The following is a 25,880-nucleotide window of genomic DNA, read 5'->3' on the forward strand; positions in this document are numbered from 1 at the left end:
AACCAAGTTTAAAAAAACAATGTAAAAAAAAAAAAGGTAAAAGAACTTATACAAGGTGGAAACTATAGCAAAAGTTACCAGAAAGACAGTAAATAAAAAAATACTACAGGCCAAGCAGTAAGTGAGCAGCTCTGAGGAGAAGGACCTGGGGCTGTTGGTTGACAAGAAGCTCAACATGAGCTGGCAATGTGTGTTTACACTCCAGAAAGCCAACTGTATGCTGGGCTGCATCAAAAGAAATGTGGCCAGCAGTTTGAGGGAGGTGACTCTCCCCCTCTGCTCTGCTCTAGTGAGACCCCACTTGGAGCAGCGTGTTCAGCTCTGAGGCCCCCAGCACAAGAAGGACATGGACCTGTTCGAGCAAGTCCAGAGGAGGGCCACATGGATCATCAAATGGCTGGAGCACCTCTCATATGAAGACAGACTGAAAGAGCTGGCTTTGTTCAGCCTGGAGAAGAGAAGGCTCCGGTGAGACCTTCTAGTGGCCTTCCAGTACCTAAAGGGGGCCTACAGAAAAGCTTTGTCAGGGAGTGTAGCAATAGCACAAGGGGTAATGACTTTAAACTAAAAGAGGGGAGATTTAGATTAGAGGTTAGGAGGAAATTCATCACTCAGAGGGTGGTGAGGCACTGGCACAGGCTGCCCAGAGAAGGTGTGGGTGCCCCATCCCTGGAGGTGCTCAAGGCCAGGCTGGATGGGGCTTTGGGCAGCCTGGTCTGGTGGGAGGTGTCCCTGCCCATGGCAGGGGGTTGGAACTGGATGGTCTTTGAGGTCCCTTCCAACCCAAAGCATTCTGTGATTCTGTGATTGTAAGCAGCAAAGAAGTAGAAGCTGCCTGTATTTTAGCCAGGAAGAAGAATGCAAGTCAAATGACATAAGCTGGGGAAAAGGCAAGAGGGACCAGATTCAACACTGTAGTCAGAAATGGAAATTATGTGCAATATGACATTTTGCGTAACAATGTTGATGTCAGGAACTTATCATCCCAAATGACACATATCACTGCAGACTGAGTAATTATCTGCCAACCATTAGTGTCCAGCATTCAGCTAGCATGGCAGGACTGCTGGCTCTGTAAAATTATGAGTATCATTCTCTCTGCATATGACAGTCATTTGTGACTTCACAACAGGCTTCAGCTAGAGTGAGGTGCTCATGCTTAGCTCTTACTAAACTTCTGCTTGTTGTGGAATGTCCTTTGCTAATACCTTACATAGACTTTTCCTTCGTTAAAGAGGTGGTTACTGACTTTTATCTTGACATGCATAATGAAAAGCCCTTTTGTTCCTTACCTAAAAATCTAATAAATACTTTTTGATACTAAAGGGATCAATGGCTGGGCTAAATTGAGGTCTCAACGCTTTTAAGTAAGAAATGAAGCACTTGACAATAAGAAAGTCTGAGATAGCAAGACCCTAGAATTTCCATTATATTTAAAGATAAAGTTGTGTAGAAATAGTACTCACACTGGAAGAAAACACCTAGCAAGGATGAGAAAAATAAAATATTAAAATATCTCTGTCCATTTCCTGCTTTGTTTTCACCACATTTCCCAATGGCCCAAGGCAGTGGATTGTGAGAAGTAGCATTGTTACTGCAGAAACACTTTAGTTAAAGCCTTAATCTTTACATGCAGATTTTCCAGTGCCCCAGATTTCATAATTAAAAAGCATATAACAACAAAACTAAGAAATCTTATGTGATGATGCTTCCATTGGCATATTTTTGTCTACTATGTTATTCATAAATTTCATTCAAAAATACCTGAAAATGAAAGAATAATAACTTTAAAAAATAGTTTATACTTCATAATGATCAATATTACAGATTATTATTATTTTAATAGCATTTTTAAAAATAGAGATGTAATTCAAAGTATTGATGGATTAACTTTTAAAAACAATTTTTAAAAGGAAGATTTCAGATTTTTAATAATATGTGAATCTCTTTCAAATTCCGATTTTTAAAAGGAGAGAATTTAAGGACTAAGTTCAGCTTCTCCACAATGTCATCTCTGTATAAGCATCAATCAAGTCACACTGACTCTTCCCTGTTGTGCACGTGGAGTGATACTATCTAATGCACTTTAGCCACTTATGGGTATTTATTTATTCCTTGCATCTCACTTCTGAAGTTAGACTAGTCATTGTCATTTTCATATGACTCTAGCCAATATTTCTTCTGTTGCGTATTATAATCCTATAAAAGGCCATATCAGTCAAACACACACAAAAAAAGAACTATGTGATTTAAAAAAAAAACTTGCTTATGAAAAAAATAAAATAAATATAAACAATCCGCAGAAACATTTCTCCTGGTCCTCTGGTCTGTAGAAGCTGTATTTATATTTTGCAAGAGGAAAGAATTGCCCTAATGCTGTCTTTTAAAAGATAATTAGAAAAATACTCACATGCTTGGGCCTTGTGTCTTAAGCCTTCCTTGGAATGAATTTTTATGGATGAGTTACGAACCTTTAAAAATGCAATTGTAATGCAAGTGCAGACATGCTGCTATAATTCTACTCACAACTTCTTATATCAGGGAATGACTGCCTTTGATAACCACTTTATTAAGTTTTACAGCATATGACTGTGCTATGTGAAGCAGAGAATTATATTTTCATTTGCTCCTAAAAGAAAATGAAAAAAATGCTTTTATTTGCTTCAATACTTACTTTTCACCATAAAACCTTTCAAAGAATTTTTCTTTCCAAGGTTCTGTTTTCTTTTCCTTTTCGATCTCTTGTCTGATGCGCAACTGCATTTCTGGAGTAAATTCACCTAAAAAACAAATACTAACATATTGAACAAAAGTTGTCAAGGATTAGTTTAATGGATAATTAAGATGATGTACAGCAATTTCTGTTACAGTCATCCAACAATCCCCTATAAATACATTTAAAAAACAAAAGTGAATGTGATATTTACCATATAACTTTACTATCTCAGAAGTATATTGGTGGGATTTAGTCACATGCATTTATGCTTCCAAGGCCAGCAGCGATTAAAACATTTTTTTCTTTTTAACTGTCAAAATAAACTGTCACAGCAAGTTGTAAAAATGCACATTAAATTCAAAATGGAATTAGCAATTTTTCTTTTTCTGTACTATTGCTGTATTACACTTTCCATTTTAAAAGTGTTTCTCAAATGTAGAAACAGAGGCCTTCTTCATAAAAATAATTAATCTTTGGTAAATCTGAGAACAAGTAAAGAGTTACCTTCTGCCAATCGTTGTTTCCACCCTTGTGCTGCATATGCGAAGAATTCATTATTTAGAGCGGAACTACTGAGGCGCAAAACACCATCACTTCCCATCTAGAAAATAAGCCAATGGTAGCAGAAGATACTGTCAGAAATAGTGTCAACTAAGATTACATAAAAATGGAGTTCCAATTAAGGGAAATGGGGAGGGATAGAAAGTGGAAATAACAAAGGAAATCACCTTCTCCTACTAAAACAAAATTTTCATTATAGTCGTTACTGTAAACACGTGTGGGTTAATCCAGCATCACTGTGCTCTCTTCAATAGTAACGTCATCACTATTACTGGTGACAACTCAGTTTACAACTGATGTGTTTTAATCACAGCTCTCTATCTTGAGCCTAATATGTCCAGAGCTATGGTGCACAAGCAAAAATCAAGATCGTTATTGTACTTGTGCATCTGCCTGGAATACAGTACAAAACAAATTAATTAAATATAATGAGAAGAGTAACTTTGCTGTATTTCTCAATGGTAAACAGACCTAACACTCATGCTAGCTAATGTGCTGTACTGGCAGAAGACTGGATGATGAGTAACCTTAAAAAAATAACTAATGTAAATGCAACACTAAAAACAAAAACAGCCATATGCATAATTTTATAGGCATCAAAAGTGTGAAAGAACATTATAATTATTTTACTTTCTACATCTGTCAACCATTCAGTGATACAACACCATTAAAAGTCTTAATTGCAATATTTTTTATAATAGCTTTGAAAAGCAATCCAAGTATTAAGCTTTCTTCTACCATAAAACTTGATGCTAATTTTCAGTTTGTAAGGATATATTTGACTGTTGAAGGAATTCTAATAACTAATTGAAGGAATTCTAGTAACTGAAAAAAAAAATAAAAAATTAGTGGTGGTATCACCTCTAGCATAATAAGCAGACAATATAAATAAAGTAGTAAATAAAGAATGGAAACAGCAGAAGAGTTAACGTTGGCAAAACACTCACTCTCACTATAGGTCATTCTACATCTTCTAAGGTTAATAACAAATAAATCCTTGAAAACATCATTTGTAATCTAGTAGTTAAAAATACCGTATTTCCAGCATATTAACGTGTGTTTTAGTTATGTAATATCCCTTAACTCTCAGTACTTGTTTCATACCAGAGGCGGAAAGCAGCAGATACGTCAGAACATTTAATGATATTTAGCCATGTCTCCCTCACTGAGGTCTACGTTTCACAGATAACATTGTCTTTGCTTACAGAAAAGCCTTTGCTAATTTACTCATTGCCTAGGTGACATCCTGTCCCGTAATAATCTCATAGGAGTAAAACAGGAAGATGTGAAGCAGTAAAAAAGAGAAACAGACTCATGGACTCTGAAAAACAGGCAATGCAAAACGCATTTGATTCCAGCCAGAAACCTGTTTGTGCATGGTACCAGGGTCCTTCAGTGTGATACACACCTACAGTATTGCTGCCTGTGATCTCCTGCTATATGGCATTGTTTTGCCAACAAGTCAGAGGACTTGTATTCATTAGGGTGCATAAATAATGCCTCTATGCTTCTCATGATGTGGGTTGTGGAACACCTTAATTATAGATTGCCTACGACTAAAGACGAAACTGGAGAAAAACTGGAAAGAAACAATGAAACATGCAGCAGAAACAGCAAGAAAATAAAATTTGTGAAAGACCACAAAGAACATGTACTTATTGTATAAAGCAAACTTTTTTTTCTTTTTTTTTTTCTGCACAACTGAATTTTGGGGGGATATAGTTAAATTGCCAAATTAATATATCTAAGTGAGATTTTAGATACTGCTGTCTCTTGCATTAAAAAATCAGCAGTTGGTCAAAACCAGCATTTGCATAACTTCCTAAAAAGGTAAGATGAGAAGTTATAAAGAAAATAATCACAAGTAACTAAATAAACAATTTTGTTACCCGAAGAAAGATTCTGAAACTACCTTCAATTTCAATGTAAAAGATGAAATAGTGACACCCACTCATGTCAGCATAGGTTCTACTACAAACTTCAATAAAATCAAATTTCCATCCCAAATTCTGACAGTGTTTTGCAGGGATGAGTAACACAGAAATGAAATTGTTGTCATTTAACCTTGTTTAAATGTAGGCTACCTCTTAAATGCACAGTCCTCCTGAAACCCCGGTGCTTAGGTGGTGGCAAACAGTGAAGTCACATTGTTAGCCAGATCAACAAATCTCATAGGAAAATAATAATTTCCAGAGGCTAATTTTCTGTTAAATCAGCAAGATGATCCAACCTATCCTAAAGTCATACGATCATTAGACTTCATGCAAAGATGGAATGGACTGCAAGAGGTGGAAAGAGAATACTGCTTTTCAGCAGCAATCCACTTGTAGATTGCATTAAATATAATATGAAACTGTAGCCAACTGTGATTGAGCTATTTCACTAGGCTGCATAAATCAAGAGCGTTATGAAGACTGCCAAGTTAGGTTATCATGTGAATACAAGAACATTATTAGATTTATTGTAACTGTGTTATCATAAGGATGTGAGAAAAGAAAGGTTTGTAGGAAGAGGTACTGCATCTTTTATTATCTTGGCTACTGTAGTTGAAAAAGTGCTAAGCTTTTGGTAGCACAATTTCTTACAAGGTGCGAAAAAGGAAATGCAAACTCCAAGCTAAATGCTAGAAAGAGGTTAACTAGACCACATAAAGAAACGGAGAGGATGGAACTGCAGAACAGAAAGAAAATGTTAGCATAGTCATAGGTAAAAGGCTATTAGTTCCTATGGACCAGGAAAAGAAACAAGGAGTAAGTACTTGTGGAAGGAAAAATAAAAAGAAACATGGGGAAAAAAATGGGGGAAGATGAGGAAGACTGCAGTGGTTTGCCTAATAAGAAATATTGGCATAAGTCAACTAGCAGCAATGGAAAACCAGATCATTTGTGGACTGCATCTGAAAACAGATGCAGGCTGCACTGACCAATTTAGATTATTTGTTACAGCTCTAAAGTGTTAGGAAAATATATTTCCAAGATCAAAAACATGATGTTAAGGATGCTTACATTAAAAAAAAAGAAAAACAAACTTAAGGCAAAGTGACTGCTGACTTCACGATTGTCTTTGCCTTGATGAACTGCCAACAGAGGAGCTTTACTGAGATCTGTGTTCAGGTGGCCACAGAACTCATGGAAGATTTAAGTATCTGGAACAACCAAAATCTAGACAGAAAATCATATAATGATACAGAAGGTGGAAATACACTAATAATTAGAGAAGAAGCTTCCAGTGGTCTATTTTAGCAAAATATGGAAGAATTCAGGCTAAAACACAATGGAAGGATGTTGAAAGCAAGCATCATTATGTAGACTTGGTACACATAATTTCGGTTATTAAGAGATACCAAATAAGATCAAATTGGAGAGATGGAGGATTCCACTTAAATGTCACAGGACTAAACTTTAAAATCCAACAGGATTTGGAACCCTCTTAAATCAGCACATAACTTAGCTAAATTAATGTACAGCAGTCAAATTTTTTTCTGCAAAAATGAAGGAAAATATAGAGTTGGCTGACCTCAGTGACTTTGCTGAACGTGCTCAGAAACATGAGATCAAAGAAAACCTGTGATGAGAATGGAACAGGAAGAATGCATTCACTCAGTTAAAGCTCAAAGAGAAAAGGATAACAACAAAAAAGCTAAAGGAACTCAGTGGCTAAGGAACTAAAGTGAATGGGACAGAATTTTTCAAAATGTAATAGGGGAACAAAAAAATACTAAGCAGAAAACAGATCCACTACTAAATGAAGGAAAACAAAAGCAAAATCAACTACCAAGTCCAATCTTTTAACTATATTTGATTTACTTCAAGATTTTTACACAGGAAAAAAAAAGGACAAGTTTGAACAGTCACAAATCTAGTAGTTGTACATCTAGTTATTTTGAAACAAACAAACAAAAGCAACAGGGAACGCTTGTCTACCAGAAACAATGATACTAACAAAGATGTTCTACTCCTTTTCTCAACACACTAGTCATGCGAAGACAGGCTGACATTTTTTTTCTGCTGTTAAACTTGGAAAGACCAAGTGGTCTTCTTCCTACAGTATTAGCTAACATATCCTCTACTGAAATCTTATCTCACTTGGAGAATACATATTCACCTAATCCAAAAAAATTTAAGTGGAAAATGAACTTTTTGAAGCCAAAGGTTATATTTACTTCTCTATCCTCTGACAATGGAGACGGCATAATTAACCACTAGTTCTAAATTAGAATTTGCAGAAACATGCCAATAAAGCAGTTCTTAAATACACTATTAAGTTTTATGGCATTTAAAAAATGCTGTCCAGCAGAGACAGTGTGTTAATGAGCTGGAACAACAAACATTTCTTGAGAAGTTTATGTTGTATTCTATTGAGCTTTAAATTCTGATTGAGTACAGTGATAGAATTATGAATACTTCTATGCAGAACTCACAGTGGCTTTTAGAAGTTCCTCATTTTTATTTAAAGCTAACAAAAAACACCCAACTCAAAAACATATTTGCTAAAAAACAACATCTGTTTGCATTACAAAGCATTAAAAAGTCAAACGCTGTTCTCAAGGAACTGGGTAATTTGTCGACTGACAGCTACTTCCATTATATTCCTCCAAGTTCCACTGGAAAATCTCTTGTGACAATAAGGCCAGGGTTATTTTTGCAGTTCTACCTGAAGAAGCATACTCTTGTTTTAGTGGGGATACAGCAAGTGCTGCATGTATACTAGTAGGTTACCTTATCTTGGTTAGAACATTAGAACACAAGGAATTGGCAAATCTGTTATTTCTGTCTTCCTTTCAAACGATTCAAAACTCTCCCTATCTATTTATAAAACTACTAACAATCCACTACATATAGTTGCTATGAAGTATGACATATTTCTTACATGAGAGCTTACATGTGAATACCACATCATTTGATCATACCTCACAACACAAAAGCAAACAAACAAACAAATCAGTGAGACAAGTAAAGATTCATCTAAACTAAGTGTTCTGCATCACTCGTGTAATTATACACTTTTTACAAACTGCTACTAAACCTGTTTTTTGCTTTTATATTTTGTCCTGAGGGATGAACTGTCCTATAATTCACAGAATTTCCCAAAGGTGATTAAAAGGAATCATGTGCAAAAGATGGAAGTTATGAGAAAATACATTTTGACACCTTTGCATTACAGATTCCAAAATATTAAAAATGATAAACTTAGCTGCATTTTTATTACACATAGGAAAAAATGTATTTCATTTCTGTATATGGAGAGACACTACTGCTATTTTGCAGCATGGAACAAATGCACTTCTCCAGTACTGGGCACCAGCATCAAATTGACCTGTGAGAGATGTATATACTGCAAGTACCAGACTCTGAAGATGTGACAACCTTAGCGACTGACTTTCTTAACATGTTATGATCTCACTTGTTTCATCTATAGAATAGAGACATAGACTCAGATAAAACCAGCCCTATAGCAGAAAATCACATATAAGGCACTCATAGCAGCTCATTTTCTCACAATAAACTCTCAGTTAAGGGCAGGAGGCAGGAATCGAGTTAGCACTCCCATTATGCTGAAATCTAACAAAAAGTTAAACCAGCCACATTCTGGATGCAATGTTACAGAGACAATCACTTTGGAAAGCTGGCTGGACAACATGCCAGGTTTGGTTCATTTTATTCTTGACAATCAAAAAGCAAAAGTCCACATGCGACAAGGAAGACTGGTATCCGTATTTTCCACCAAAGATCTCTAATACTAAGGGCAACACATTCCAAGAAACAGGACTGTTTGAGTCCAAGGACACAGAAATAAACACCTATTTAGGTGTTCTGCGTCATCAGCCTGAAAGAGCTCCTCTGTCTTCACTAACAGTAAAGGAAGCCTGGAGAAGATCAGACTCCTAATTAGGGCCTCTGCCCTTACAACCTATAATAGCCAGCATGAAACTGTGTTCCTCCTCCCCCCTCCGCCTACATTCAGAGATGACATCAGTAGAAATATTTGTGGTGTACCAGATACTCTGTTGCCCCACACAATCCCCAAAAGAATTAAAAATTGCTACCAAATCTGCTGAAAAGCAATAGAAAGCTTTAGAACAGATTGCAACAACACAACTCAATATGCACAAACTTCTACCAAATGGACATCTTCTGAATGCAAACTACTGTAAACTGGGTGAGTAATTTTTAACACACATTTGATGACTAATTTTTGTGCTTTTCTTACACATTTCTGTACACATTGGGTAGGCCAAATGTGTACAGATTCATATCTGTTGATCCCACACGTTTCTACAACCTCCTACTGGTCATCATGAAGTTTTATGCATGAATTGTCCAACATGGGTCTTTGTCAGAAAACAAAACAAAACAAAACAGATTTCACAATCATTATCACCCAGCTAGGTGGTTCATGTTGTAACTGGAGTGAACTGTCTTCTCTTTTAAAATCTCTACTCTCAGAACAACAGCCTATCTACTAAGATTACTTTAGCCACCCAAGTACAGGTGCACACGACAACAATTTCCAGCTGTCAACTGACCTTAGGCCTGAGACTATTTCAAGGCTTGTGAAGCAGTATGTGGAATGGAAGACAGAAAGTACACAAATAATTCTGACCCAATTCACAAGCAAGGAGCCAGGTGATACTACCAAATACCAGCATACCCTGCCAAAACTGCACCATTGTAATCAGTGGCTTTATGCCACTACTGAAAGTGCTTTTGGGATTCTCTGAAGAGGTGAATAGAAAGGGAGAGCCATTAATCACAACAAAAACAATATCAAAACTCATACTTTATAGATGATCGTTCAATGAAAAAGATCTCACTAGCTCACTAGTACTGCTATTTTTATATCTACACTAAAAGTATCAAAGGCATGCAAGCCTAGACACTAGAGCTTTACACAAATGTAACTTAAAAAGAGACAGCCAGTTCCTGGCTGGAATTCAGTTTGAGACTAGAACAACTAATGTAAATGTCTAGACATGGCCTACATTTCTTATCTCCCATTAATGTCAGTGGATGTCTAGCCAGCGCAGTCAATGGAGCCTAGAGGACTATTCTGCTGACCAGTAAGCTGGCAACTGCTTTCTAGAGAGACAAATAGCTCTCCAGGCTCTGTTTTTCATGCATTGACTACATCTGCATTGTCTATAAAGGGAGTTTATACACTTAGCACACCTGCACATCCAAATTTAGATGTCTTAATTTGCAGGTTATACCACCCTCCTCCTGTCAAACAGCTCAGAAATTAGCAGGAAAGCTACTAAGAGGTAACGCACTGCAACAAATGAAAACTAACAACAAAGGCACTGACCAAATTAATTTCTGTTAAGGCTTATAAAACAACATAAAAGACAAGGCCATGCATTTCTTAAAGGCCACCTACCTTGTCATTAACTGCTGAAAACTTAAAATACTAACAATAATGAAAAAAATACACACCACGACACGCAGAGCAGAACTAGGTATGTGCTCCACAGATACATTTGGATAAAATGTTCCCCATCTAACCAGTCACAAACATGCTCCTGAGCATTGACATGATAGAGTATAAACTCACATGGCTGCTGCACTAGGCAACGAAGATTACATTCCTATTCCTCTTGAAACAGCATATTCGAAATGGACACAAGCAAAATTGAAGTAGTCAGTCTCAGGCACCGTTAACTAGTTTACATGTGTAAAGGTTTGTTTGGCAAGTCTAAAATTCAGATACAAAAGAACAATGCACCCAAGCACATAAACAGAGAATAAAAAGCTCTCTCTGTACTAATCCCTCCAAACCTTAATAAATCTTCATACACAGAGAAGGGTAATGTCAAAATCAGAACCTATTCTGGCAAAAGACAGGAATCAGCCCCAAGAACAGAGAAAAAAAAGCAAGTGCTCCCAGCATCCAAGAGATTCACCACCTCCAAAACGGATTCTGAGGGGGAAATGAAGTGGAATGAAGACAACAGAGATCCTCAATAAGGTCTTGGGATGTGTGATGCCTGCAAAATCTACCCAATTTCACTGATTATTAAATTTGGATGTCCATCTATCTTTGATCTGAGAATGCAGCGAGAAATAACAGTGATTGGATCAGAAGTGACAAGGAAGCTGTAAGACTCATTATGGAGCCTAGGGATTGGCTGGTGTTTTTACCAGCACTGACAGACATATACTGACCATGAAGTTGTGGTTGAATAGCTGTTACAGTCAGATTGGCTTTGGCATCTTTACCCATGACAGGACGCCCAAGAATGTTTAGATATAGGGCAATAGTTAAGCACAGATGTAAAATAGCCCTCACAGAAGAAAGGAACATGCAGTGAAGATTAGCTAATTCCTCCAAATCTTACTGCTATATTTATATATGTGGTGCAATAATATGTGCAAATCATAAAGGAACAGTCAAGTCCACTGGTGAGGTACACAACTAAACCAATGTGAACTGCTGGCAGAAAAACAAAAAACAAAACGAAACAAAAACAAAAAAACATGACAACTATTAGGTAGTGCATCTCGGCCCAAATCAACTTTATTTATAAAAGGAGGGGTTAAAGAAGGAGCCAATGTGATGATGGTGGTACACTTAGCCCAGTTTCTAATGGTTGAACAGTAATACAAGTACTACAAATGGTTGTAGGAGGACTTGGAAGATGTAGTTGACAACCAACATTTTGATTTAACGGGCAAAATGGAGATATGGTAATTCATATGACTCAGAGTAATATCAAAGACTAAAGCTTGTTTGTGAAAAAAAAAAAAAGAAAATACTTATGACAGCAGAATAAAAAAAAAAAAGTGTTTCAATTAAGCATACTTTCAGAAAAGCAGAATTAGTTGGGAGAATCCTCCAAGAACTCTATGCAATTAAAAAAAAAAAAAAAGGAGTTAAAGAAACCTCACAGTTCTATAAATAAACAATAGTGGCCATACCAAGTGCAAAGTATCCTACAAAGGATTAATTGGGATTGTACAATGAGATCACTTAGTGATAGTGAAGACCCTACTGTTGATCTCACATCATGAAGGGAATGGAAATGAGATCAACTTACTAAGCAAGAATACCACAGTAGAACATGGTATAAAGGGCCAAAATGAGATGTGGTTGGCAATGGACGTATCAATCTCTGAAAGAAATAATTTTGTGAGTACATTAGGATCAAGAAGATGATGGAAAAAAAAGTCCACTCTGCAACAAAGTAGAAAAACAAGAGGGATGCATAGACAAAGCTAATGCTCATAACGCCTTTTCTGCCTCCATCTTGACCAGAAATAACTGAAGTGTTTAACAGAATAAAGGACATCAACAAAAGAGTAAGATCTTAGCCTTGAATAAGCAAGGAGCTGAATACTTACACGGATTCAAATCAGCTGGGCTTGATGGACTAGCGTGCGAAATGCCCAGTTGTGAATCTATTTCAGAACTGTTAAAAGACAGATTTCTGAACACATTGAACAGTGAAGAGGGTCTGGGACAAATGCAAAAATATACATGTTTATATAATTTTATGTATACAGCACATATGTATCACCTGTGTGCCAACAGGGGGAGGTAAGCACAGCTAGACTTACAGACCATGGCAGCTTCAGGACACCTCTGTGGCAGGCATCTCAGTGTTTTTTGAGATGCCCTAGGGTGTCCGAAGACATTTGTATGGGTTGATCCTTGCTGGACACAAACCAGAAGCTACAGGATACCTACACCCTTTTGAAGAAGCAGTTGGGGACTAGACTACATACCACTTGTCTTAATTGGTACAAGAAGCCTATGGATAAGTATCTTGCTTGCTCCCTCTGTATTCAAGCTCTGGAGAATTTGTGCAATGATTAAAGCACAAGATATCACACTAAAACAACTGCCTGGAAGTTAACGCGAGTTGAGCAACAGCCAACACAGATTTATCAAGAACAGATCGTGTCAAATCAATCTATTTTCTTTCTAACAGCATGGAAAGCGTTGTGATAGAAGAGAAACGGCACAAGTTTTATATATTGATTTTAACAATAGTGTGTCACATGACATTTTCTTAACCAATCTAGGATTTATAAATTGCAATTAAGTGGCTACAGAACTACTCAAAACTTTTATTAGTGAACTATTGTTTATTATTGTTTTGTTACTGTTTATTGTTTATTTATATTATTGTTTATTATTATTATTGTATATTATTATTGTTAGAAGTTCTGTGATTTCATAAGATAATGGCTTAGCTTTGCTAAAAAGCCAGGCAAGATACCTTCTATTTTTTAGTCTGAGTGTGACATATCTGCAGAACAGACTTCTCATCAAGTCTAAAAGCCAGAAATTATAATTTGGATATAAATTATAGGTCTACAGAATGGCTGCAGAGAGTGGTATTATAAGGCCATACACTCTGTACATGCCAATATTTTCTAGAAAAGCTTGTTACCAGTACAAATTGGAGAAAGCACACACAAGGGAAGCAGAACTTATATGTGCTTGTCAGTCTCTAGACTATTTAATTTCTGGCTGACACATTCTTCTGAAACTCTAACAAGATCTGCTTGCATTTATCTTAGTCTGAATTCGACATAATACAAAACAATGATCCTCTTGCTCAGTATCCTGGCTAATAATCCAGGAACCAATTATGTCAAGTTCTCCACAGCTAAAGCTTTCCCTGTCAAATAATAGTTGGCAACTATAAAACTTAACTCTAACACATCTAAAAAATATTTTTAAATGAACCTACATGTATTTCTAGTATGAAAAGTGTTAAAGAAGTTTCTCCAATTCCTACAGAATACTGCTGACTGTTCAAGTATGCCATTACCTATCTAAAAGTCATTTTTCCACTTATACAACTACCATTCAATGAGATTGTGATAAATGGAACCAAACTAAAAGGATGCTGTAACAGTTGGCGAGTCTGTAATAGAGAACGAGTGTGAAAGCGCTTGAGTAAGAGAAGGAAAAGCAGCTGTAGTTGTCACAAAAAAACTGTAAGTTCCGTTAAACAGTGGATGCATTTCTGATGACAGGATTTCTGCTACACAACTCAATGTTAAGCAAAGATACTACATTTTTCAGCAGTTACTAGTATGGGAGTGGTACCATATGGTAACAGCATCAGATAAAATCAGAGGTTTGACTGACCCTTGATAATTGCAAGGAACAGACAATGTAGAGAAAGCTTGCAAAAGACCCCATAATGGCCAATCACTAGGAGAGCTGTCAAAGGGAAGATTTCTATTTCTGTTTAGCTTAGGTGGCATATGACTGAAAAAGGAGATTTTTATTTCACATAAACATTTCAGCCCATTAGATGTAAGTGCGGCTACTATCCATATATATGCATCAACCATCTTCTATTTATATCTGATATAGTCTGCCAACAATCAATGCTAACTTTAAGTACACAAAAGACTTCCATGAGTTAGTTGCCTACTGGATAAAATACAGCACTTGATTATTATTATTATTTTTGCTTCTCTTCACATTTAATTTAGTTCTGGTAGATTAAAAAGCCCAAATCCAAGAATTTTACTTTTTTAAAAATTTTTATGGTTCATGTAAATTTTGGTGTACTTCCCTTTCTGCAGCTTTTGAACTCATCATACTTAATATTCAAGATAATGACTTAATATTATTTATTTAAGGAAAGGGCATTTTTCTTTCATGGAGCCTCCTTATTGTTGCTTAATAGTTGACCAAAGAGATGTTTCTTCTGAGTTGTCCATAATTGTGACCATATCTTCTTTACAAATCAGATTTAGAAACTACCAGTGGAAAAACTCACATCATTATTTCTAGTACAAAACAATGTATGTTTTCCTACACTTAAGCCCCCCTAACGCGATTAAGCTTAAATGTCCAGCTTTGAATGCTTCACTATAGAATGCCTCAGTATTGGATTACTGACATTTGTGGGTAAACCTTATATTTTAAGAGAAATGGCCGCAAATATACAGAGCTCAAGAGTCCACAGGAAGAACCTGTAGATATGATAGATAACCCATTGTTCTGCCAGATGTGGTAGGAAAGCAGAGTCCGGAGATCCGGAAAAAGGAACTATATGGGGATAACATCAGTGGTATTACCAGGTCCTAAAAGCAAAACAAAGCCAAAACAAAACCAAAACAAAACTGTCTGAGGTGTCCCAACATGAGAGTTGAAGACAGAAACAACCATCTTTAACGTACTCACCTGGCTGTGTTATTAAAGTAAAACAGTACACTTTAAATAGGGATAAAAATCAGAGGACAGGTACAAAATGTGATATACTAACAAAGGAAAATGAGAACACTAAGAAATTAAAGGGCTAGGCTAGCTCACTAATTAACAACTAATGTGCTCTCTTTACTCCTGGTTTTCCATATCCAAACATTCACACATGCAGAGAAACTAGATTTCAAATCCTGGTTAAAAAAAAAAAAAAAGAAAAAAGGAAATAATGCAACAAAGAACCCAGAAGATTATAAAGAAATGAATCACAGAATCACAGAGCCCTAACCAAGATGATTCTCTCAAGAAGAAATCATGACACATCAACCTAAACAAAATTTTCTGACAGGACTAAGGAAAGAATGAGCAGTAGATATCATCTAGAGAATCATACATGGGTTGTGTGGGATCTCTAGAGGTCACCTAGTTTTCAGTCATTCTAATTTGAGCAGCTTGCTTAGGGCATTGTCCACATGCAGCTGGAGTATCTCCAAGAAGAGAGCTTCCACAGCCCCTCTGGACACCCACTCACTGTGAAAATATTATTCCTGATAATCAAATCAGATTTTCCCATGTTCCACCTTGTGTCCAGTGCCTCTAATGCTATCACTACATGACTCCAAGAAGAGTTCTGTCTTCTCTACACTCTACCATTAGCTAGCTATGGAATGACATAATATCCTCCCGCAGCTTCCTCTTCTGTGTGAATGAATCCAGCTCACCTGTGCTCTAGTCCTTCAATCATCTTGGTAGCACTTCACTGGGCTTGCTTCAACATACCAATGCCTTTCTAGACAGAAAGGCTATCAATAATCATGTCTCTTGATCTGTTGGCTGGGCTCCTGCTCATACAACTCAGGGTTCTTTCTGCCAGGCTTCTTTGCTGCCAGGATACGCTGTTGGCTTACAGACAGCTTGCTTGCCAACCAAGACACCCAGGTTCTTTTGGCCTTTTTTGAAGATGGGTGCAATGTTTCCATTTTCCAGTCACTGGGGACCTTCCTCCATGACGTTTCAAAGATTTAGACAGTGGCCTTGCAAAGACATTAGGAAGCTCTCTCAGCACCCTTGGATTGCAGGTCATTGCTTCTTATGTATTTCTATGAGCCAAGTTCTCTCAGGTAATCTTGGCATGGTCCTTATCTACAGCTAGCAGTACTCCTTGAATGCCTTCACTAAGCTCAGAGGCCTGGGAGACCTCGTTGGTGAAAATGGAGGCAAAGAAGTCATTATTACAGCCTTATATGTGTTCACAGTCACTACATCACACACCCCATTCAGCAATGGTACCAAATTTTCCTTGTCCAGGCTATTACTACTACTGTCGCAATAGCTGTTCAAGTTGATTTTGATGTCCCTTTCACGTTCCAGCTCCACCTGAGCTTTGGCTTTCTTTACACCACTCTTACATGCTAGGGCAGTTTCAAAATTCCTTCTTCAGCCTGTCCTCACTTCCACCTGCGTTTTTGCGTTGGATCATGGTCATGAGTTCCATTCTTAGCCAAGCTGGTTTCCTGATACTTTTATTTGCTTTTATGAGTATTGGCATGAAAACTTCTAATTCTTGGAGAATGCTCACCTGCCAGCTTTCATGAGCTTGTCTGCCCTTCAGAAATGCTTCCCATGGGATTCCACTCACCAGCTTCCTAAACAAGCTGAAGTTTGCTCACCTGAAGGGTCTATACTCTGCTACTGTCCTTATTCACTCACCTCAGGATCTTGAACTCCACGGTCATTATCACTAAGGCTAGCAAGGCCATTTATTATTAAACCCCCAACCTATTAAACCCCTAACCAGTTATTCCATGCCATTGAACAGCAGATCCATCTGTGCATAAATCCCAGCAGCCTACTCCATTAACCACTATCAAGAAATATCCTGATACCTTCCAGAAAACTTGTTGTTTGCATTCCATTGTGTTGCCCTTCCAGCAACATGAGAGATTTTAATGTCCCCCGTAACTAAGGCCACACCTATACTACTGTGTCCAGTTCTGGGCTCCTCCGTACAAGAGAGAAGTGGACATACTGTGATTCTAAGATAAAAAACAGGTCTGCGACACAGACTTCCTCTAGCTACTTAAAGAAGAGTTTATTGACTTTCTCACCCTATCAAAGAATGGTTGAGATTGGAAGGGACCACTGGAGGCCACATGGTCCAATCCCCCTGCTCAAGGAGGGCCACCTAGAGCTGCTTGCCCAGGACCATGTCCAGATGGCTTCTGAAGACCACCAAGGTGGGAGACTCCACAACAGCTCTGGGCAACCTTTCCAGTGCTCTGTCACCCTCACAGTCAAAAAGCTTTACCTCATGTTCATATGAACCTCCCGTGATTCCATCTGTGTCTATTGCTGCTTGTCCTGTTACATCCTCCCACCAGGTATTCATACACATTGACGAGATCCCCCTGAGCCTTTTCTTCTTCAGGCTGAACAGTCCTAGCTCTCAGCATTTCCTTGGAGGAGAGAGGCTACAGACCCTTCATCACCTCAGTGGTCCTTCACCTGACCTCTCCAGCAGCTCCACATCTCTCTTGTACTTGGGAGCCCAGAACTGGATACCATATACGAGGTGTAGCTTCACCAGTGTTGAGCAAGATCAGATGGTATAACAAACTCCTGTCAAAATGTCAACTATGTCACTGGCCTCTCCTCTGATCCTGACCCACAAGCTCTCAACCAGACTATAATCCACCCCATAGAAGAGCTGCATATGCATACACTGTTCCCTTACATAGAGTGCAAACCAATCCCCTTGTCTTTCCCGCCTGTCATTCCTGAAGAGAGGCAGATTTTCATCAATGGTAAAAAGGAGACTGAAGCATGTGCAGAAAAATGGCACAGTATAATATTGGAGATGAGCAGGAAAAAAATAAAGTAAGGGGGGTGGTGAGTGAAAAATGAATAGTAAAAGAGTTGGTAATTACCAAGTTTAATACAAAATGTTGATTTCAGGTCTGGAGGACACAGATGGTAGGAATGTGAAAGAAGTAATGCAGTTGGAAGCTACAGAACATTTGAAAAAACACTCAGGACTTGCCAAAAACACAGACACAAAAGGATAGCAACTGTTTCTTTGCCTGAAGATAAGGACTACTCAGAGGCTCATCTCCAACACAAGAATGCATACACACATTTACTCACAGCACTATGACTTTGAAGAAAAATCTGTCCTTCAATCTCCATGTATTTAAGGCCAACAACAATGGAAGAAATTCTGAGTTTAAAGTAGGGATATGGGAGTATAAGAAAATTGCTTCTGAGAAGATGCAACCTTTCATGACCCTTTTGCTGTTGTGGCCACAAAATACTAAAGCTGAGAAGTACAAGAATAATAAGATAGATACATCCAACACAAAGGGTTGTGGTAGACAGCAATATGTGAATCTGACTTAAGAGCTGCTCCCAGAGCAACAAACTCATCCACTCCAACTTCATGTTTTAGGTAGATGACATGGAGAAATACTTGCTTACACTATACCTCTCAACTCATAGCAATACTGATGTAATGCAACTTGAGTGCTAATGTTCACTCTGTTTAATTTCTCTTCCATAGGTCTCACATTTTAGCAGCAGAGTGACCCAGAATATGGCTAAATTTTATTTAGTCCTGATGATGAAGTTATCAATCCTTATAAGTAAAACTCTGTCATTCCCATCTGACCACCAACATAGCACAGACAGTTTGTCCTTGAATGCAAAATGAAAAGACAGATTCTGAAGACAGATGGTGAAAGTAATTCTAAATATTACTTCAGCCCTTTAAAAAATAACCAGACTAAACTTAGAAGTAAAATATTAAAAGATGAAAAAGAAAATATCTACTACCATAGGGATAATTGCTTCAGACAACAAGAGGAGAGGAGACGAAAAAGAAGTCTTTTAAAGAAAGAAACAAAGACCTTTTCCATCTTCACTAAAGCAGGAAATATGCCGAGTAAGACTGAAGAATTGCAAACATATGTTTTCAAAATGAAATGTGACTTGTTAATTTAGACCTTGTCTAAATCAAGAAGACAAGTGGGATAGCTATATTCATTCCAATACACTGTAGTGTCAAGAACGACAATAGAATCCAATCTGGTTGGGCTCAGATGCAAGAAATTAAATGAAGACTTTAAGGAGAATAATGAACCCAGCAAAATGAAAAAGAAAAAGCATGTTTTAAAATGAAGCAAAAAGCAAGTAAAATATAAGGAAAATCAGAATATGCAGCCAAGAGTGCCTTCTAACTGCATTCAAATTATGAACGTTTTGACTAAAATTTATTTTTCTATTACATCCATCATATGATTACCAATCCCAAGCATGTCAGAACATGTACCAAACAGCAAGTATTTATAAAGGCGCTAGGAGAGGTATGTAAGCCTGGAAAAAAATAAATAAATAAAAAAAAAAACATGCACTGGCTGTGATCAAGGCAAACATAAACAAAACTTATTTCAGAAAGCAGATTTGGAGAAAACAAAAAAATATTAAATTACCCAACAATAGTGTTGGAGAAGGCACAGAAAAAGCAATATAAAAGCCAGGGTCTATTCTTCTAGCCTCTGATAAAAATAAAAGATATATGCCTTTGGTCCAGAGAAACAGGAGGCGAGAGGATGTTATATGTAAACATCTAAAATTAGTATATTACTTTGATGTGTCATAAATGAAAATCCTGCATCCTATCCCATTTCTGTAGCCATTAGAAAATTTTGTCTGCCTATGGAAAAAAAAAAAAAAGGCTGTATGTTCTTCTGACAGAAGAAAACAAGCTAAAGGAAATCTGAGTTGACATAATTTACAGACAAAGAATAGTAATATTCTGAAATAATTGGGAAAAAGCCCTCAACCTCTTTTTGCCTTCGTCTTTGAACAAGGCAAATATAGTGACTAGAGATGTTGAGAGTTATGAAGGGAGAGAGGCAGGCAGGGAGGGAGGAAGAGACAGAGGAAAAAAGAGAAGGAGGGAGAGGGAGAAGAAAGGGTAGATAAAAATAAAAAAGAGGGAGAGTGATTGCAGCAGAAGCACAGATGGATCACTTCTGCTTGCTCATCTTTTCACTGCACCTCCATCCACCACCCTGTTATAAGCCCTCTGCTATCTTCAGACTCGGCATTGCGAGGCATGCTCTGTTCTCCACATAACACCAGTGCAGCCCTACAGTGGCAACACTGGAGGCACTGCAGACCAACTCATATTACTTTATTAGCACTTTGCAAGGAAGGAACAGTTGAAACACTATACCTCGCAGCACTGCAATGCATCCTTAATAGACATATAATTTACATATAATTTGAAGCATGCCAGTCCCTTGTGTCCATATATGTTACCACATATGTCCACATTTTAGTTATACCCTCTTAACACTCATAACACAGCTCATAGTACAACATCTTTTAAAAAATCATTTCTGAAAGTACTTCCCCACCGGAGGAGAGTTGTTTTATCTATCATTTTCTCTTTTAAAAGTGCTAATAATTCTATCGAATGTAAACAGAACTGGTATTGGCACACAAATGTCCTCTTTTTTTCTTCCCTTTTTTTTTTTTTTTTTTTTTTTTAACTTTTAAGCACTAAAAGCTGTGTACTGTACTTTATAAAGAAGGAGAGGGGAACAAAAGCTTAACTAATTTGAATCTGGAGAACAAACATGAGCCCAGGACCCCTCAAACACCAGTAGGAGTCGTGGAAAGAGATACTGCAGAGACAGCCATGGCTCTTGAATTTAGGCTTTCAGCTGGCACAACACCATTGCTGTGCCCTAGTAGATGGTCTAGTTGAGCCTTGCATCAGACAAAGGCAATTGCAATAGTGCTGCTAACTCCACTGCAATAGTTGTTTGTGAAGGTGTGACATGCTCTAAGTGTGAAAAGAGCTTGTAGCTAAGACTTTGGTAGAAAACACTAGTTCATACTTCTGAAATACAGTGACCAAGCCTTCAAAAACAAAACAAAACAAAATATGACACTTAATCAAAAATGTAAAACTTTCTATTTACATACGTAGAAGCACTGATACTGAGGAGGACCTTGGAGGATTACTGCGAACAAGTGAGCAAGCATTCCATTGCTGCCTCCGTCAGAGCAGACAGATCGCAATGCAATTGCAGTGAGCCCCACTGGACTGCACTAGGGAGGCTAAAGGAGTATTTCTGTAGCTAAGGCCAAGAGGGATGTTGAATTATAATCCTTCAGCCTTCAATTTGCGTAAAGTGAAACTGATGTTTGTTGTTAATTCATGACTGTGAAATGTGCTGATGTATCCATACAGCTGTGTTGAGTAAAAAAAAAAAAAAGAAAAAAAGAGGTATTAACTCCAGCATAAGGACAAAGGGGCCAGCTGGGGGATGTAGGCTCTCTGAACAGAGGTGCTCTCTAGCAGAGCTCAGGAATCAGAGCCCCAGGACCTTACTGAAAAGGCAGTTTATATGCTTTGGAATTTCTTCATCCATCCATCCATCCATCCATCCATCCATCCATCCATCCATCCATCCATCCATCCAGATACCTACATTAAAACTACCCTAAAAGCTGTAAAAATAAAGCACATTACAACAGTGCTACGCTATCCCCATTAACCAACGAAACCAAAGAAAAAAGCGTCAGTTAAAGGGAGAAATTTAGTAGAAAATGACCTTCAATTACTACGCATACAGGGATGCCAATTTAACAGCTTTTTAATACACTTACTTGCAGAAAACATGTTACATTTCACCTTCTTCCTCAAATGTTCTCTTCTGAACTGAGTGCTTTTGTCATAACCCTAAAACAATTTCAGTGTAAAACTCCAACGTATAGGAACATAATAATAAATATTTAAAAGCTACTGAGTTTTCTGCTGATAGAGAATTGAAAAGGACAGCTAAGAGGTTGCAGTATTAGCAGAAAAGTAAAATAAGGTAACCATTGAGCTACTACTAGACTATAATACCACAGATAGAAATGTAAAACAAACCTGGGAGCAAATAATACACACAGGACTAATTTCTGCACTGTTTGATTTCCTATAAAGAATATGCTGGAAAAGTCCAATGGCAAATATCATCTTAACGCACTGATGAAGTTAAGAAAGCGAACAGAAAGATGGTTATACTGCTACAAGGAAAGAAATATGAAAATAAAGTTTCACTTCTCTCTTTTAATATAAATCTAATATACAGTAAAACATACACTAGACAGTATTTATTTAATTTTTTTGAACTCAAAGACTAAAATAAATACCCATTGTCAGAATGGGATATACTCAGCTTCCCTCCTTGTATTCTATGAGTGGAAGACGTTTTTTGTATTATCCATTACCCTCTCTTCCCTGCAGAACTCAAATTGATGTGTCTGGGAGTAGGAGTATTTTGGGCATAACAAAAACAATGCTGCTGTAGCGTAAATGATAGGAACAAGTATTAAGCTAAATTAAACTACATGAAAGCAAAGAGGTTTTGAAACGGAATTCTGTAGATAGCTTCCCCAAATTTACTTCTAACTATTTTAAATAGAAAAAAGAAAATCACTAGCTGGCATCAACCTGTGCATTTTTTCAATGCAAGGTGAGAGGGAACCTTTGCAAGTTGATATAATCAAGCTGAAGTGCCAGCATCAACCTAAATTGAGTGGGTGAAGCCAGAAACCTTGAGCTGACCTTGAAAAGACAAGATGCTATAATGGTATTGTGTAGCAACAACACTGGCACTGACCCAAGAGACAGTTATTGTTTAGAGATTCACTGATTTAGAAACAAAAAGAAAGAGATTAAGGTGAGTTTTGACCCATTTTAGAATCTTTTCATCTGTAAGTCATGTTTTTCTGTTTAGTAAATTGGCTTATTATAGACCTGAAATACTTACAGTCAATTCTACAATATTACACGGCTGAAGTATTTCCATGAGAATATTTAAGTTTACAGTTCTGCTTTTAAGTAACTACTTCAACTATCTATAAATTGTAGACTGATTCAGAAAAAGAGATTGCTAAGTTTCTTTCATAAAACAAGTAAAGCTCAGGCACAGTAACATTTTTGCCAGGGTATCTTCTGTTGCTTGAAATGCTGTTCATGAATAGGTTTGGTCAGGTATAAGGACACTACAAAATAACACACAGATCTGAGGAGGCTTTGAGATCCTTTGTTTTGCAGGAGGAAATTCCCAACCTATGTGAAAGGGCAGGGCAGGTAAAAACTGTAAGAAGCTCGCATGAACCCAATGCTACCAGGAGAAGAAATACAGGAGTTAAATTTTCAAAGACCAGAATTAGTTAAGCATTTGTAGACTCTGTGAAGATGCCTTTTTTTCAGAGCCATCAGGAAAGAACATTCTGTGCAGCTCTCTAAGGATGAACAAAATCACTTAAGCTTTCTGCTGCTGTTCAGATAGGACAGTACTTCATTTCTTGGCAGCTTACTAAATGTACCTACTTGCCTTCCCTTTGCCCAGACCCCAGAGTGGGAATTTGACTCCCCAGTAGCAGCAACATGGCAAGCTGGTGTAGACAAGACATTGTCAGTTGCCATTTCTTTTCTGCAACCTGCCACACAGACATGTTACTATCCTTGTACAATATTCATTGTTCAATTAATAGTTAGAGATGCTGACGCAATAGAGCATCTAAATATAGACAGAAACTTTCTGCTTTGAAGATAAATATTTGCTGAGAGATGGTCAGGAAGGCTTCTGTTATACCTAAGTATCAGATTGATGTATTAATATTAGAAGTAGGTATTTCTCTGAAGAAAATTCCATTGTAGCTGTAGAGCACTCTAATTGGAGCTGATCAGAAAAATTCTTTGCTGGGATTTCTGATAAGTGAAATCTTTTTGCAGAGACTTTGCTTTCCACATAGATTCTACACCCAGATGCTTTATTACTGACAGCTCAGACGTCTATTTCTCATGGGGAAATCCCACACGAGGCTTCTGCATCAGCTGAGCTTTAAGGTCGTTGAGCCCTTCAGACAGTTTAGGCTGACAAAGAGCTCAAAATCAGGATGTCCAGATTGGAGACATGAAATTCCCTGTATCCAGTGATGTAAAATTTTGGAGTAGCCCAATAAACAGACAAGTCTGGTCACGGCTGCTTCTGTGAACAACATTCACATATTACTTCGCACCAAACCCAAATGAAAGCAAATGAAATCCTTGATGAAACATTACTACCATGACTGCCAACTTGTTCCAATTTCTATTTCAGGCATTTTGAATACAGAGAATTACACACAGGCCTCATTGCTACTGAAATAAAATTTAAATTAATATACAAACTGAAATCAATTTCTTGTATGAATAACTGATGATGTAATTTATCTTGTCCTAAGGAAAAAAAAAATGATCCTGCACTTCCTTTGTCAAAAGTCTAGATGGAGCAGGAAAAATAACACTGCCAACATAAGCAGAGTTTTTCTTAACTCCTTCCATTCTGAGACATCTTTCCTAAAGCTCTTTGCTCCATGTAGCCATAAAAGGCTCCCTGATAGCAACTGCAAAACTTAAAAGCCAGAGAAAAAACAAAAAACATTTCTTGTGAAGCTTCTGATTTGGACCTAAACTTTTTTTGAACACGTTAGGCTAACCAGGGTAAAGGAAAGTTATTTATTTATAACTAACTCTCGTACATACAAAAAAAGAAAGAAAGCCTCAACTCCCTTAACTAATGGTTTCTAAAAATGCTTATTCAAACTGACATACGCGTGACAAGTTTCAGCTCAGTACGATTTAAGGAGGAGGAGTTATACCGCCCAGAAAAATGGTGTTTATGACAGAAATGACAAAGGAACATTCATCATAGGGATTTTCTATGTGGAGCAGTAATAAAGCCTAAATGAGACTGCACTTCATTAGTAATTTATTTTACAGATCACTATATATATACAAATAGCATAACTCTATTACATTTTTATAGTGCCATTCATTACAGTACTTCACATACTATATCCACATGACAACACAGAAACGCAACTCTCTCTGGGGAAGACAGCAGCCGCCAACTGCAGGGCAGCACACGGAGAGGAAACGCACCACAGCCAGAAGAGCAGAAGTAGCAATGCTCACATGAAGCAAGAAAACAACAACAGAAAACAATGAAACTGAACCCCCAGAGATGGGCAGCTAAATCGAGGAATAGCTTTACAGCATTTTTGCTTGACTGATGCCCCATTTGATTTAGGGAGCAGAATTAAAAGAGGAAGACAAAAAGTTCCTGGCGTATCTGGCAAGAGCAACTAGCATCAGAGATGCTCACCAGAACTTCCTGGCTGGAATTTGCTCTTGTCCTCACTTGATCCTTGAGCACCACACTGGTGTTTCCCACTTACCTTACAGAAAGGACAAGCACATCAGTTCAATTGCTTTCATCAGTCCATATCTAGCATGTTACTCTTTAGGCATAGCAAAGGACACAATCTCAGATATCAAAAAAGAGATCAAATTCTCTATTACAGCTTTCGCAAAGTGAGAACTCTG

General features: G+C 37.5%; 1 protein-coding gene across 15 annotated transcripts in view; it reads right to left on the bottom strand.

Annotated features, from left to right (window-relative positions):
* ASXL3 (ASXL transcriptional regulator 3) overlaps window positions 1–25,880 on the bottom strand; it is a 131,977-nt gene that overhangs the window by 16,489 nt on the left and 89,608 nt on the right. For all 15 annotated transcript variants that reach the window (XM_083823476.1, XM_083823480.1, XM_083823486.1 and 12 more), the window contains 2 exons: window positions 3,221–3,317; window positions 2,675–2,780 (listed from right to left, as the gene is read on the bottom strand). In XM_083823476.1, the coding sequence (XP_083679602.1) occupies window positions 2,675–2,780; window positions 3,221–3,317 (203 nt within the window). The remainder of the gene's footprint in view (window positions 1–2,674; window positions 2,781–3,220; window positions 3,318–25,880) is intronic.

This window comes from Anser anser, assembly GCF_964211835.1.
Source record: "Anser anser genome assembly, chromosome: 2".
NCBI classification, from domain to species: Eukaryota; Metazoa; Chordata; class Aves; order Anseriformes; family Anatidae; genus Anser; species Anser anser.